The sequence below is a fragment of the Lathamus discolor genome, chromosome 14 (assembly GCF_037157495.1).
Source record: "Lathamus discolor isolate bLatDis1 chromosome 14, bLatDis1.hap1, whole genome shotgun sequence".
In the NCBI taxonomy this organism is placed as follows: Eukaryota; Metazoa; Chordata; class Aves; order Psittaciformes; family Psittacidae; genus Lathamus; species Lathamus discolor.
Genome location: NC_088897.1, coordinates 1,534,304 through 1,548,224, shown reverse-complemented (window position 1 = coordinate 1,548,224; position 13,921 = coordinate 1,534,304). Strand labels below are relative to the sequence as shown.

The 13,921-nt window shown below is 46.3% G+C and overlaps 1 protein-coding gene across 1 annotated transcript in view; it reads right to left on the bottom strand.

The window, feature by feature from the left end:
- Nucleotides 1–1,183: 1,183 nt before the first annotated feature.
- Nucleotides 1,184–13,921, bottom strand: part of LOC136021753 (S-adenosyl-L-methionine-dependent tRNA 4-demethylwyosine synthase TYW1-like) — a 42,512-nt gene continuing 29,774 nt past the window's right edge. Inside the window, 4 exon segments of the mRNA XM_065694287.1 lie at nt 1,184–2,570; nt 3,872–4,039; nt 9,359–9,469; nt 12,226–12,361. Of these exon segments, the coding sequence (XP_065550359.1) occupies nt 2,349–2,570; nt 3,872–4,039; nt 9,359–9,469; nt 12,226–12,361 (637 nt within the window). The 3' untranslated portion in view covers nt 1,184–2,348.

Genomic DNA, 13,921 nt, shown 5'->3' with positions numbered 1-13,921 from the left:
CCCGGGAAAACACCAATTGCATTAAGTGGGAGTTTTAGGGAACTAACTACACGGACCAAGTGGGTTTTGCTGTTGGCCGTGTCTACCTTTATTGTGGTGAACAAGGGTGCAGGTGGATGCTCGCTACCTCACCCCAGAAGAGCTCTCAAGGCGCCATGGTGGGCTGCTGGGGAAGTAGCAAACAGCTTAATACCACAGATATCCACGTCTCCTCCCTACAGATTTGATATTGCTAATTTCTAGGGGAGCCCAAATTCCATTTGGGCTAAGCATGGGTCTCCCATACCCAGCAAGCACTGTGGGAGCACCAAGCATGATGCTTCCAGCCAGGCACACACCATCCTTGCTGTGAGTTACCCAATATCTTCAGTAAAATATGAAGAAGGGAAAAAATGTGTAAAGAAGGAAAAATGTGGGAAAAACATACTCTTAAGCTCCAGCACAGCATCACAGAATGCAGCAGAGTGCTGGGAAGCCCTGCTCGCCTGAGGAGGTCCTGCCTGCAGCAGTGCAATCAACAAACACCAACAATCCCAGCAAGGACTATGAGACCCAGCAGGGACCCCTTCCACTAGAGCAGGGTGCTCCAAGCCCCTGTGTCCAACCTGGCCTTGAGCACTGCCAGGGATAGGGCAGCCACAGCTTCTCTGGACACCCTGTGCCAGCGCCTCAGCACCGTCACAAGGAAGAGCTTCTTCCTTTTATCTAACCTGAACTTCCCCTGTTGAAGTTTAAACCCATCACCCCTTGTTCTATGGCAACAGTCCCTGATGAAGAGTCCCCCTCTGGCATCCAAAGTCCTTCTCTGGCATTCATGGTTTCTTTCTAGGAACCGTGTGCTCCCCAGGGCACAAGGACAGGAGGCAGCTCAGCACTGGAGACAGCTCCTGCAGGACAGTGACTTTTATGCTCCCGTGTCTCCAAGGGCTCTGCTTGGCCACTACATGGGGCCAAGCATGGAGCTGCATGTCACTATCCTGCAATGTCACAAGTGTTCCCAGGCTTGGAGACCTCACCAGGACTGGAGATCACTGGCTCCATCCCCCATTCTTCCAAATGAGGCTTGAAGCAGAAAGGCTGGATAATAACTTCAGTTTCTGTGGCCTTGCTTTCTCACTGCTGTTTCTCCATGATATTTGTAGCTTATCTGTTTAAAGAAACAAATGCAGTGACACACCAAAGGTGCTCAAAGGAAAATTATTTTATTTTCTTTCTCCTTTAGAAACATTTTTTGCACATTAAGAAACTAGGTTCTTAAAGAAATAGAATCACAATTCTCAGGAACACTCACCATCTACAGCACCACAGCCACCAGGAATTGCAGGCTTATGGACCTCACCGTTAAGGTGGGAGCATGGGGAACACCTCTGATCTCTGCTCCTGGCGCTCAACAGGAAAACAAGAACACTTGAGCATGACCACAGTTTCTTCCCCCAACCTGCATCTGTTTCTGCAGCTGGATTCAGTTTTCATTTACATCAGATTACCCAAACCAGCAGCACTGCTGTTGCCCTGCCTGGGTGGCACAAAGGAAGCCAATGGCCAAGCTTGCTGGCTCCCCACAGCACATCCTCACCATGAGCAGGACACTGGACACACACAGCCGGAGCCTAACAGGGATTTGAAGAGTCATATTCACTGCTTAGGGCTGCTGGGGAGTGGGATAAAACTACTTGGAAAATATTCATTGTCAAGCCCATGAAGCTGGAAGATATTTGGAGAGATACCAGAAGCTGCAGATGACATTAGCAGGGGTGCTGTTACTTACAGCATTCCCAGGGGGATGGGACAAGGTATTTAAAGGAATTGGCACCAGTGTTTGAAATACATAAATCTGTTACTGTCTGCACAATGATACTTTAGCATGGCTTTTAGATCCAGATCCATCTGCAGTCTCACCTGCACAGATCCAACCAACTTGTGGTGTTGAAGTCCCTTTGGCACTTATCCTTATAGATGTGGAATGTTTTGCAGCCAAGCTGGTGCCAGCATATGCTGGGACCCCTCCTTCCACCAGGGCACAGAAGCCGAATGAACATTCCCACTTCACATCAGGCTCCCAGCGCCCTCTGCTGTGGAGACCACAGCCACTGCCTCCCTCACTGTGCTGCCAGAGAGGATAAACGGCCGGCATACACCATTTGTGATGCACCTCAAGATAGAAAGCAATATAAATACTTTCATCCAAGAAACCCTAAAAACAGGAAGACTTAAATAAAGAATTTACTCTCCTTCTCCATGTCAAACATCCGAAAAGTCTAAGTGAATAGGTTCAGAATCAGTGTTAGCCTAGAAATGGAGACCAAACCTCAGCAGCCAGCCAGCCCAGAGTTCAGTGAGCCCCAGCCTCAGCACCCAGAGATGTCCCTCACTTTGTTCTTCCGCTGGTATCTCACGTCCAAGGGATCGAATCCCCTCTCTCTGGACCCAAAGAGTGCCCAGTGAGGAGTTCTGGCTGCGTAATCAGCTGCTGTGAAAGTCTGAGAGCCACCGCTTTGCTCCTGTGCTCGCACCAGCTCCTGGAAGCGGTCGTAGTTGATCCATGTGCACCACTCGCCGTTGATCTTGAACTGGAAGGAAAAAGAAGCACGTTGCTGAGCCAGGGAGCAATGAGAAATACCAAACACCAGAAGTGTGCTAAGACAAGCTGGGTGAATGTTAAACTGGTTTCCCAGATGTAGTAGTCTTTAATTTTTTAGCCACCACAATGGCCAGAGTAAAGCCATCCAGAAGCTACTGCAGGGTAACAGGGTAACCGCTTTGATAGGAAAAAAACAAATATTCAGGTGAAAAACACCCAGAACTTACTGTTTCTCAGCTACATTCATCCACAGGGTTTGAAAACACACAGCTATAGGGTGGCTGTTTTTCTTACAACTGTAGTCATTTAGTACTGTCTGCCAGCAGATAATCTCTATGAACAGCTGACTGTTGGGTGCTTTACTGGACCCTTCACAGTCCCACTACTACCCACCACCACTACAGCCCCACTTTGACAGTGCATCACAAAGCCTTCCCAAGTCTGTCTGCCCTTGCCAGGTGTCACTTATACCTGAAAGACTCTGGTTTGGGGAAGAGCCCTGAAGGAAATGTGTAAGTTTGAAGATGATGCCCAGGTACCCCTTGATGAAGCGACCCTTTCAAGTCAACTGAAGCCCCTGCTCAGAGAGCACAGCACCAATGAAAATGCTGCGAGGGCTGGAGCAGCTCTGCTCTGGAGCCAGGCTGAGAGAGCTGGGCTGGTTCAGCAAGGAGAAAAGAAGGCTCCTTAAGGGGAGACCTTAGAGCAGCTCCAGTGCCTAAATGGGCTACAAGAAACCTGGAGAGAGGCTTTGGACAAGGGCCTGTAGGGACAGGCCAAGGGGAATGGCTTGAACCTGCCTGAGGAGAGACTGAGCTGAGCTCTTAGGCAGAAGCTCTTCCCTGGGAGGGTGCTGAGGCGCTGGCACAGGGTGCCCAGAGAAGCTGTGGCTGCCCTGTCCCTGGCAGTGTTGAAAGCCAGGTCAGACACAGCGGCTTGGAGCAAGCTGTTCCAGTGGAAGCTGTCCCTGTCCATGCCAGGGGGTTGGAACTGGATGAGCTTTGAGGTCTCTTCCAACCCACACCATTCTGTGATTCTATACTGCACTGAGCTCCTCCTGGAGCTGTTAAATGCCTCCTGCCTGCATTGCTGTGGTAGCACTGAGTTGTTATGACCAGCAGCAACATGGTGCATCTTCAGCTTTTTCCAAAATATATACACTACGCTTTTTCCCCTCCCCCAAAATAGTACCAAGCTAACTCTAGAGATAAATGTGTTAGAATAAGGCACTCATCCAGCTTTTCCAAGGAGATGCATGGTGCCTGGCATCACACCCTGGTACAGCCTCACCTTTTTGTGAGCGATGAGGAGACAGTTTGAGTGCTCATGCTCACAGGCAATTTCATAGTCGGGAATAAGGTTGGCGAGCTCCTGGACGAAGTGCACCACCTCCTCGTGCCAGGGGACATTGGCCATGGTGAGATTGCTGGCCGAGCTTTTACCGCAGTAAGTCACACCCTGAGAAGAAACATGGAAACTGTCAGCAGCAGCTTGACCTTTCACAAGCTCAGGGCAGTGCAGTCACATCAGCCCCAACAAACCCTGAGAACAACCTGGCTTGTGCCCCCTTCACTCTGTATCTATGGAAAGGCAGAAATTTGGAGATTGCATCAAAACTTGGTCTCCCGCTGACTGACACATCACCAAACCACTGTGTGCCCAGTCTTCCCCAGCAGTAAAACAGGTCAGTCTTTATCCTGAAGAAGTAGGATAATGCATTTGAATGCATTCAAATGGAGGATGCTCATGCTCCTGAGCTACCAAAGGACCTTCATGAAGATCCCTTGATTTTAAAATGTGAGCTGCCTGGAAGAAAGTCTCATGAACAACCAATACAACAAGTCACTAACTATGATGCATCTTCACTATGAGGGTGGCGAGGCACTGGCACAGGTTGCCCAGAGCAGCTGTGGCTGTCTCATCCTTGGCTGTGTTCAAGGCCAGGTTGGAACCCTGAGCACTGCCAGGGATGGGGCAAAGTTTCCAAGATTAGTCTTTAATTCTCTGGCTTGGCATCAGCAGCTCTGTTCACATGGGGGTCTGCAGGCTGCTCACCAAATGCCTGCTTGGGGGTAGCAGCATTTTAAGGAAGATATTGAGCATGCTCCTCCCAGCTCCCTGTCCCAGATCTCACATAAGATGATGCTACAGCGACTGCCCAGAGTTCAGCATTGCAGACCCTTGTTAAAACACAAATAAATAGAGACTGGGGGCACTCATCCAAACTGCTCAATAACCCCTCTGGCTATCGAGGGCCATGACCTAGATACAAAGAAAATACTGGCACAGTAAAGACAGTGCAAACACAGTCAGTAAACATACAGATTATTTTTCAGGGCTGAGTATATGAGCAAACACCCAAAAAGGCACTTCGAAAAACTCCCTCCAGCTCACTTCAGCCTTACCATCTTTTGCTTAAATTAATTCAATAAATACTGAGAACTGCTTGGAAAAAAGTCCATGTGTGCCTGTACCTCCTGGACACGCACAGGGAGGCTGGAATTCCAGGCACAGGATGGCGCTCTAGAGAATCTCTTATTGTTTAGTGCTCAGTAGAACTGACTTGATGACATTAAAAAGCAGCTTGGGTTGTTTCGGTCAAAGGCCACCAGAACTACTGAGGAATTTCTACAACCCCACCACTCCACAAAGAGCCTGTGAAACACCGATAGCTGAAGGAATCACCAATGACCATAGGAAACATCGAGAGGGTTTGTTATATGGTTGATTTGCACTGATTGCGGATACCCAACAAAAGACACCATTGCTCAATGTGCCCCAAAGCCCCCAGTGCTCATAATTTCCCCTGGCTTGGCAGTGCTGGCATGTTCTATCCGTACCTAAAGACAGCTAGTCCGTGGGGTGGGAAGTACCCAGCACACACAGGTGGATTGGATGAGCACCACAAGCATCCTTTGGATAAAGCACAGAGAGAAGCTTTCCATCGCACACTGGTCTGCAAAGATCTGTGGATCACTAGTATGAACAGGCAGGAACATGAGTCTTTGGGGAAACAGCTTTTCCAATGGTTTCCTGGAAGCACACTCAGAACTAGTCACTAATTTAGTAGTGGCATTTCTCAAAGGACACTTTCATCTCAGAATGAACTGCATTAAGTCAGCAGAGATACTGGGTTTTTGCTCCAGGCCCCTTCCCAACCAACTGATACAGCAAACGGACCGAAGGAGAGCCAGTTGGAGCAGGAAAAGCGTTCCTGCCATGCCGTACATGAAGCCAAGAGGTACGCAGTGATGATTTCAGTGATTTAATTGCAAGAGAAGCTGAGGTCTTCTTGGCCAGTAGCATCCCGTGCAGCAACCACCTCTATGCCCTGCAGTGATCCCTGGTCAGTGGATGCAACCCCTCAAGTTCTCCTACACCCCACTTCTCTCAACTTCAGCCCATCATTCTGATATCAGCTGCTCTTAATTTGGAGATTTGAATACTTCAACCACCTGAATTACTGATTTGGTCTTAGGCATGACCTCAAGTTCACTACAGCCTTGCTCCATCTTTAATTCGGTTAGTAAAATTCTCACAAATCAGTTCAGTGGTATGTGGCTTGCTGAGATGTATTTTTGCTAATTTATTTCTTTCCAGATAAAATCCACCAAAGGCTTGTTCAACTGATTTAACCTGTGGTATCACAACAAAGGTCACAAACACACCAGTACCCAAAAGAGCAAACTGACAAGAAAGAGCTTGTCTTCTGGATAAAAGTCCACCTACTCTGTACCTCTCCAGGAGGTTTTACCACCTTTGCTCTTTGGCTGCACTATTTTATTCCAGTTACAAAACCCCATTAAGCACCAGCCTTTAAAAGGGAGCACACACAACTTTATGTATGATTATTGGTCTTGTTCAGCCTGGAGAAGAGAAGGCTCCTGAAGGGGAGACCTTAGAGCAGCTCCAGTGCCTCAAGGGGCTAAAGGAAACCTGGAGAGGGGCTTGGGACAAGGGCCTGTAGGGACAGGCCAAGGGGAATGGCTTTAACCTGCCAGAGGGGAGACTGAGATGAGCTCTTAGGCAGCTCTTCCCTGTGAGGGTGCTGAGGCGCTGGCACAGGGTGCCCAGAGAAGCTGTGGCTGCCCCATCCCTGGCAGTGCTCAAGGCCAGGTTGGACACAGGGGCTTGGAGCAAGCTGCTCCAGTGGAAGGGGTCCCTGCCTGTGGCAGGTGGCTGGAACTGGACGAGCATTGGTCCCTTCCAACCCCAACCACTCTGTGATTCTATTATTATGGTTTTTATCTGTGAAGAACACTTCTACTTGTTTTAAAATGGTATTTGCATCCAGGCAATGTTTATGGGACCTGGTCCCAGCTAATGCTGCATTCCCAAGATCTAATTTACCTCCACTGAAGCTGCACATGTCATGTCCAGCAATAAACAGAGACAGATCCTTTACAAACACTTAAAATCAGTGCAAGGTAAACCATGCATAACAAACAAATGAAACAGGCTCATGCTAATTAAAAATTGGGCATGTTTTGGAAGCAATTAATTTGTTGCTAGTAAATTTATGAGACATCTCCTCTATTCATCTGCCCAAGCAAAGGATATTAGAGCCATGCACTCTAACTCAGATCCAGCACAGAAACAGGTTGACTGTGCACAATCTCAGACAAGTCGGGGTGCATTAAACAGAGATGGACATTACTGTTTTAGCCTGCCTCTAGAAGTCTGAAAAAAATTTTAAACATTCTTTTATTAGAGCATCCAGCCATGCAAAGAACATGATATGTACCTCCAAAGCTCAGCTGCAGAGACATGGCTCCACACAGCAGTGTTTCCCCTGCCTTCATTATATAGATTATATTTTGAGCAGCATGAAAAATATGTAACTACAGAGGGGCAAAATTCTTATGAAGCTACAAGGTGACTCATTCTTTTGGTAAACTTCAAAGATACCATTTACAAGCAAAGAAAGCACCGACCAAATGGAATAACTGAGTGCTCAGGTGGCTGATTCATTCACAAACACAGATCAATGAAAATCAGTTTAGCAGTCCACCAAATGAAAGCACAGCAGATTTAACTGCTCCAACTTCTGAAAACTTGAGTTAATTAATAGTGCTGGTACCACTTAAAATGGGAGCAGTTAATTAGGGCGGTCATGCTGTATTTGTCAGTAATGCACAAAGACAGTTATTAGGACATCAAGGTATTAAAAAAGGAAACCATTCCATCGCATACCCTAAGCTCTTCCACCAACTTCCCTGCAGCAACACCACCAAGGATGCTGCCCCTTCATTAGTCATTAATAAGGGTGCTTTCAGCAGCCTCATCATGCCACAGAGCTTTTGGCCTTGAAACGTAGAAGTCTGCTGTGAAGCAGCTCAGCTATTCTGGGTTACACTGGAGTGAATCCAGAGCACTGGGTGGGCTCTGGATTCCCATGGTGCTGTGTCAGAGCTGACTGTGCACAACTGTGGTTGTGTAATGCCTTGTGCCAAGATGATTATCACTGTGCAGTGACAAGCACATTTATTCCACCATGATCTGGCTCCTTGCTGGAGATCTTGACAGCCAGCAATCATCTTAATCTATGGTGAAGGAACAGCTACTGGGGAGCTAAATACAACAGAGCTTCGTTTCTCAGCTCTGTAACTCCAGGCTTCCCATCTTCATTACCTAGCAAGAGAATTTCCTTAACTCCTAGTCCATAAATGGTAAGTTTGTTCAATTGAGAAATAACAGAAGAACTAAATGTTGGCCAAGCTGCTGGGTGACAGAACCTCTGTTCAAAAACTGGGGCAGCCCTGGCCCAAGACAAATAGAAAAAGCCTCAAATGACATGTTGATAGACAGCACGCTCTGCAATAAAAATGCTCATGATTCAAGCATCAGCATTGTCCCAATTATATACACAAGCTCTCATGCACATTTGCTCCTCACTGGACTGGATTCAGGCTCGTTGGTTGTCTTTAATAATTGCTTTCAAGTTGATTTAACGAAGGACATGGGTTTACTCATGTCAGTTAAATCTAAGAAGCAAGAATGGAAATGGTAGTGATGCAGCCCAATCCAGTATTTAACAGCAGCTCTCCAGATGCACCACATGGACAGCTGTAAATCTTCAGTGACTTTCTAGAAGTCAAAGGAAATCCTTCTGTAAAAGCTCCACTCTGAAATACTGGATGCAGCCTTGCATTCCAGCTCTTCAAGAGAGGCCATGTAGATGTTGAGAAAGAAACTGACATGGTGAAAACACTTATCCTCTTCCCCTTATGCCCTGGTAAAGAGCAATAACACTGAGGGAGGTGGGAGGAGTAGAAAGACAGACTGGAAGAGAGGAGATAGATTTTCCACCAGTGACCTGCTTTGCCTCAGCCCACTCCTACCCTGCCTCAGTTTCCCCATCTGCAAAGCACAGTCTATAGTGCTAGTCCTTCTTCTGCATGCAAGCACTTGGAGCCATGGAACTTCATTATCATGGCACAGCAACACTGGGACTTCACATCCAACCAGTCTCCACAGGCTCTTTATTTTCTACAGCTCCCCTTGGTCATATTTAAAAGCCTTCCAAGCTTAATGCAGTTTTCATGCCCTGTAGTTCCCACTTATTGTGGATACTGACTTTTATTGAAACACAGAAAATGGATCAGAACGATCCATTTTAGCTTGGGTTTTCATGAGGTTTCATGTGCATCACTGAAATCCTTGGCAGAACTGCATTTACTCGTATCAGTTTAAGACTGGGGGGAGGAAAAGGGGAGGAAAGAGGAAAAAGAGTAAAATACTGATGGAAAAACCATAAAATGGCTCCACGAAGCTCACCTTCACCTCGATGAAGTCTGGTTTACCAAGGGATATCAGGTCCGCATAGGCTTTGAGTTCATCCACATTCCAGGCCTTCACCAGTGTCAGTCTGTAAACGGTGCGCTGTTGCTGAAATAAAGGGAAAATTATATTAACAACACAAAAAAATAATCATTCATTCATTCATTCCAAGCACTCAGGGGCTAAACCAAAGCAAACCCAAAGCAGGAGCCACCTCACTTGCTCTGCCAAGAAAGCTTCTACACAGCGTGTGTGAGCCAAGTTGCCTTTTGCCATACAAAGTCTTATTTTCTATGTATCTAAGCACTTGCTTTTGACTACAGCAGCTTTAACTTAACAGGAAAACAACCAGGAAGTTGCTTGCTTTCATTTGCTTCCCCACACATAAAATCTAACTATTAGTTCCTATACACGTTTCATTTCCTCCAAGTGCACTGTCTGGTACTGGTAACTTTCAGACAGGATGAACAGGAAGAGACAGACCATTGTGTGCCCCTACCCACCAACTCTTTCAGCAGATCAGGCACAACATCATTGAGAAAAGGCTCTCCCATGATCATAAAGCCAGGGGAATGGCTTTAAGCTGCCAGAGGGGAAACTGAGCAGAGCTCTTATGCACAAGTTCTTCCCTGTGAGGGTGCCGAGGCGCTGGCACAGGGTGCCCAGAGAAGCTGTGGCTGCCCCATCCCTGGCAGTGTTCAAGGCCAGGTTGGACACAGGGGCTTGGAGCAAGCTGCTCCAGTGGAAGGGGTCCCTGCCCGTGGCAGGGGGTTGGAACTGGATGAGCTTTAAGGTCCCTTCCAACCGAAACAACTCTGTGGTCCTGTGACGTTACACACATACTGCAGAGGGACTAAATCTAAGTGCCATCAAACAATGGTTCAAGGCTCAGGCCAACAGCCTGAACACAGGAGGAATGGTGCCAGCGCCAAATGAATCTGGTACTGCAGGAACAGTTTTGTGGAGAGGATCAAACAGTCTCCGTCTACTTTTATCATGCTTTCCAGTCTGAACTAAGCACAGCGCTTCAGCGTTTCCTCCTACAGCCAAAGGGAGTTGGTTGTTTTCTCCCATTTAAATCTCATTTTTTAAACCCTCCAATATACACCCTAGATAATTTTAGAAGACTAACTTTCAAGTTAAAGCAGTTTACATTAAACTAAAATGCTACAAGTGCATTAAGAGCTTTTCCCCCTCATAGGCTAGCACTGACAAGCAATATCAGCCACCTGTGTGTACCCATCACTTCAGTAACCGAATTAGCACAAAAGCTGTATTAAGCAATCATGACCGGGGGTGAAAGAAGTGGGCAGAGAAAGTAAAACAGGATTGCAAAGGGATGCAGAAAAACAGCTAGAAAAATCAGAAATTCATATTGTGACTGAAGAAACATCTTTCCAGAGAGCAACATCTCTCAAGTGTTGTCTGGGAAGAGAGAAAAGCTGGTAGAAGGGACACATCAAAGGCAGTAAGGGCCTAATACCACAAAGTGTTAGAAATACATAATCCTTACAGTCTGCTGGAGGTACAAATGCACAATCCCATTTCATTCATGTATTATTTGTAATTGGTTGTACAACAGGGCCCCAGGAATCCTCTTGTAAGCACTGAGCAACAAGAAGTAAGAGCTTAACACCTGAGATTTTAATGATTTAAAGCATCAAGATAGAAAACCAGGCTGCAGTGCTTTTACCTCATGATTCCAGGAAAAGCAACCACTAGTTCCCTTCAGACACCCATCAGAATAACGTTAGCAGAAAAATTAATGTGATAATGACTCTTTGAATGGGTGAAAGTTTAGAGTGTGGAATCACATCTATTTTATGCCAAGAAGCTCGTCCTGCAGCCAGGAAAAGAGGCTATGCCGGTGCCCAGCAGCACCACAAGTGCCCATCGGGGGCGAAAGGCAAATAAGAGGGGAAATAAGAGAAAATGTCTTGTAAATAAACAGGGAATTTCTCCCCCTCTGCTGCACTCTGGGGAGACATCCCCCACCCCCGCCCCCCGCCACAGTCCTGCATCCAGCTCTGGGGCAACAGCACAAAAGGGTCTCTCTTGTCTGCTCATCTCAGCAGGTAACGTGTCACCTTCTGCCAAATCAGTAAATAGAAGTACCTGCTTCCATCAGAGCAGTCTCAGCAAGACAGACATGGAAGACATCTTCAGGAAGCACTTAGCAAATAATGTGATGCTGGGACCACGAGTGCTTCATTAATTACTACAAAACTTGTTAAATGGTAGACTACATTCTGAGCTGACAGCAGCAGCCATGAGCCTTCAGGTCGTACTCAGCTGTCTCCAACAGACACCAACTGCTACAAACCACTGACAGTGGAAAGGGTCACCCTTGCTGTTACACTCAGATCTACCATTTTGGGTGAGTAGTCCAGAATTAATCAGATGTCTATGTAGCAGGAGCTACTGTAAAGCCCTTCATCTACTGCATCCTTTGAGAACCAGTGCTAAGAGTCACATGGCAATTTATGACTCTTCCTAAGCTTCCCTGGATTTCCAGTTTTCCTTCAGCAGCCTGCTTGCAGTGTAAATGCTCCATTAGGAAATGTTCTACTGTTTTATAATCTCTCCATCTCTCATAGCATCTTATATTCACAGCAGAGTTTACTGTCCCATTTGACACACATTCTGCTCTCTTTTTGTCGTTGCATTTCTCCCCATATGGAAAACTGATCAAATGTGCTGGACTTTATACACTTCAATGTAAAAAAAAAAAAAGGAAACATGCTCCAAATACACCCAGAACCCACTCCATGGTCCACCTTAAGCCTCTCAAGTCTTCTCCTTCTGTACCGAGCGGATAAGGCCCAGAAGAAAGAATAGTTCAAAGCACACTCTTTACTGGGTACCTTTTCAGACAAGGCCTTTAAACTGTCCAGAAACCTCTGCCAGAAATCCTTGAAGAGGGGCCGATCAATTCTCTTCAGGCTTTCCTTGGTGCTGGCATCCACGCTGACATACAGCTGCGTTACTGGCTCAAGGTTCCTTGGAAAGGAAAACAAGAAGGCAATTGTTGTTTTCAGCCATCACTGCTAGCTGAATTTGTGTTTTCCTACCAAAGCACACATAAAATACAGGATTTCTAAACAAGATGCTCTGCTGCTCCAGTAGGTACAGGAACTATCCAGTGTTTACAAGGAAAACTATCCAAGTCCAGTAGTTCATCTCCACCAAGTGACCATCATCTCAATAGCAAGACATTATAACTTACCTTTCAACAAATACACCCCAAAGCTAAGAACATCACATACAGAGGCCTTGGCTGATGGTTCAATTATCTTTTCCTTACTCGACTAAAACATATTTCACTCCAGTGTTAACTGTAGCACATGCAGAAAGGCTTCCCAAAGCAGGCTGCCAGGGGTTATTATTACAAGGCACTGAAAGGCTCTGTTTCTCCCATGGTTACAAACCATAAAGCTCAGCCCCTTCCCCACATTCTATTTGCTCTGGCTAATGGAGAAATAACCCCATTCGAGAGAAATGCAGCCATCATTCAGCCGCTTTCTACTGCTGGACGCACTGAACTCACCTGGCCTGCAGATGCCATCAGTCAAGTACTTTTTGGAAGGGAAATCAAAGCTGTTTAGAAAATAAAACCAAACACAATTCCCCAGCACGTTCTCCTTCCACTTCCAAGCCTCTTATCTCGTGTAAATCCTGCAGTCCAGTCTTTCTGGTCACAGAATGCCAGTGAGCGCAGCATCTGTGAGCCCAACAGCAGGAACTTCTAAAAAGATTACACCTCCTCTGAGAGTGTGAAGAGCCTGGGTTGAGTCTAATCCCCTTCTGTAAACTAAAAGGTATAAAGGAGAAGCAGCACCACTGCAGACCATTGCAAACAGATAATGAAGGACATTAAAAGGAACAACCTACAACAAGCTCCCTTTTCACAGGCAAATCTGATCAAGCCAGTGAACGTAACACACATCCACCCTTCATGGCATCTTCCATGTAACGATGCATCCTGATTGTACCACGTAATCTCTTCAAGCTCTCCACACTTTCAGGACATTTTGCAAGCGTTATTTGGGAAGTCTGTTAATGAACAGGCCGTGGTCCCAGCTTCATTTGGCTCTTTAGACAAGAAGAATTTAGGAACTATTCTTCAGCTTCCAACAGTGGTACCTAAAAATACACCACCCTCTGCCCTCCCCAAAGGTGACAAGGACAAGAAATTGTCCAGAATGAGACCAAGCATCCACGAAAATCCACTTAACATGGACATTCAAACAACCTCTCTGAACACATTCTGCCTGCATTTAGAAGCATGAAATAGCCCAGAACAAATTTAACATTTTAGGTTTTAATAAATAAAACCAACTGCTCTGCAAAGAAGCTTGACTGGCTTTGCAGCCCGAAGCCATAACCTCAAAAATGATCAAGCGTTCTAGGAGCGAGTGGATTGAAGCATTCAAAGTACAGGGCCAGAACACTCTTTTCTTTACTGAATATTGCATTTGCCTAATTAAAAGGGGCTCCACGGAAGATAGAATGAATGTTTTCAAAACATGAGCTGAGAAAAGTCACCTCTTCTCTGAGGAT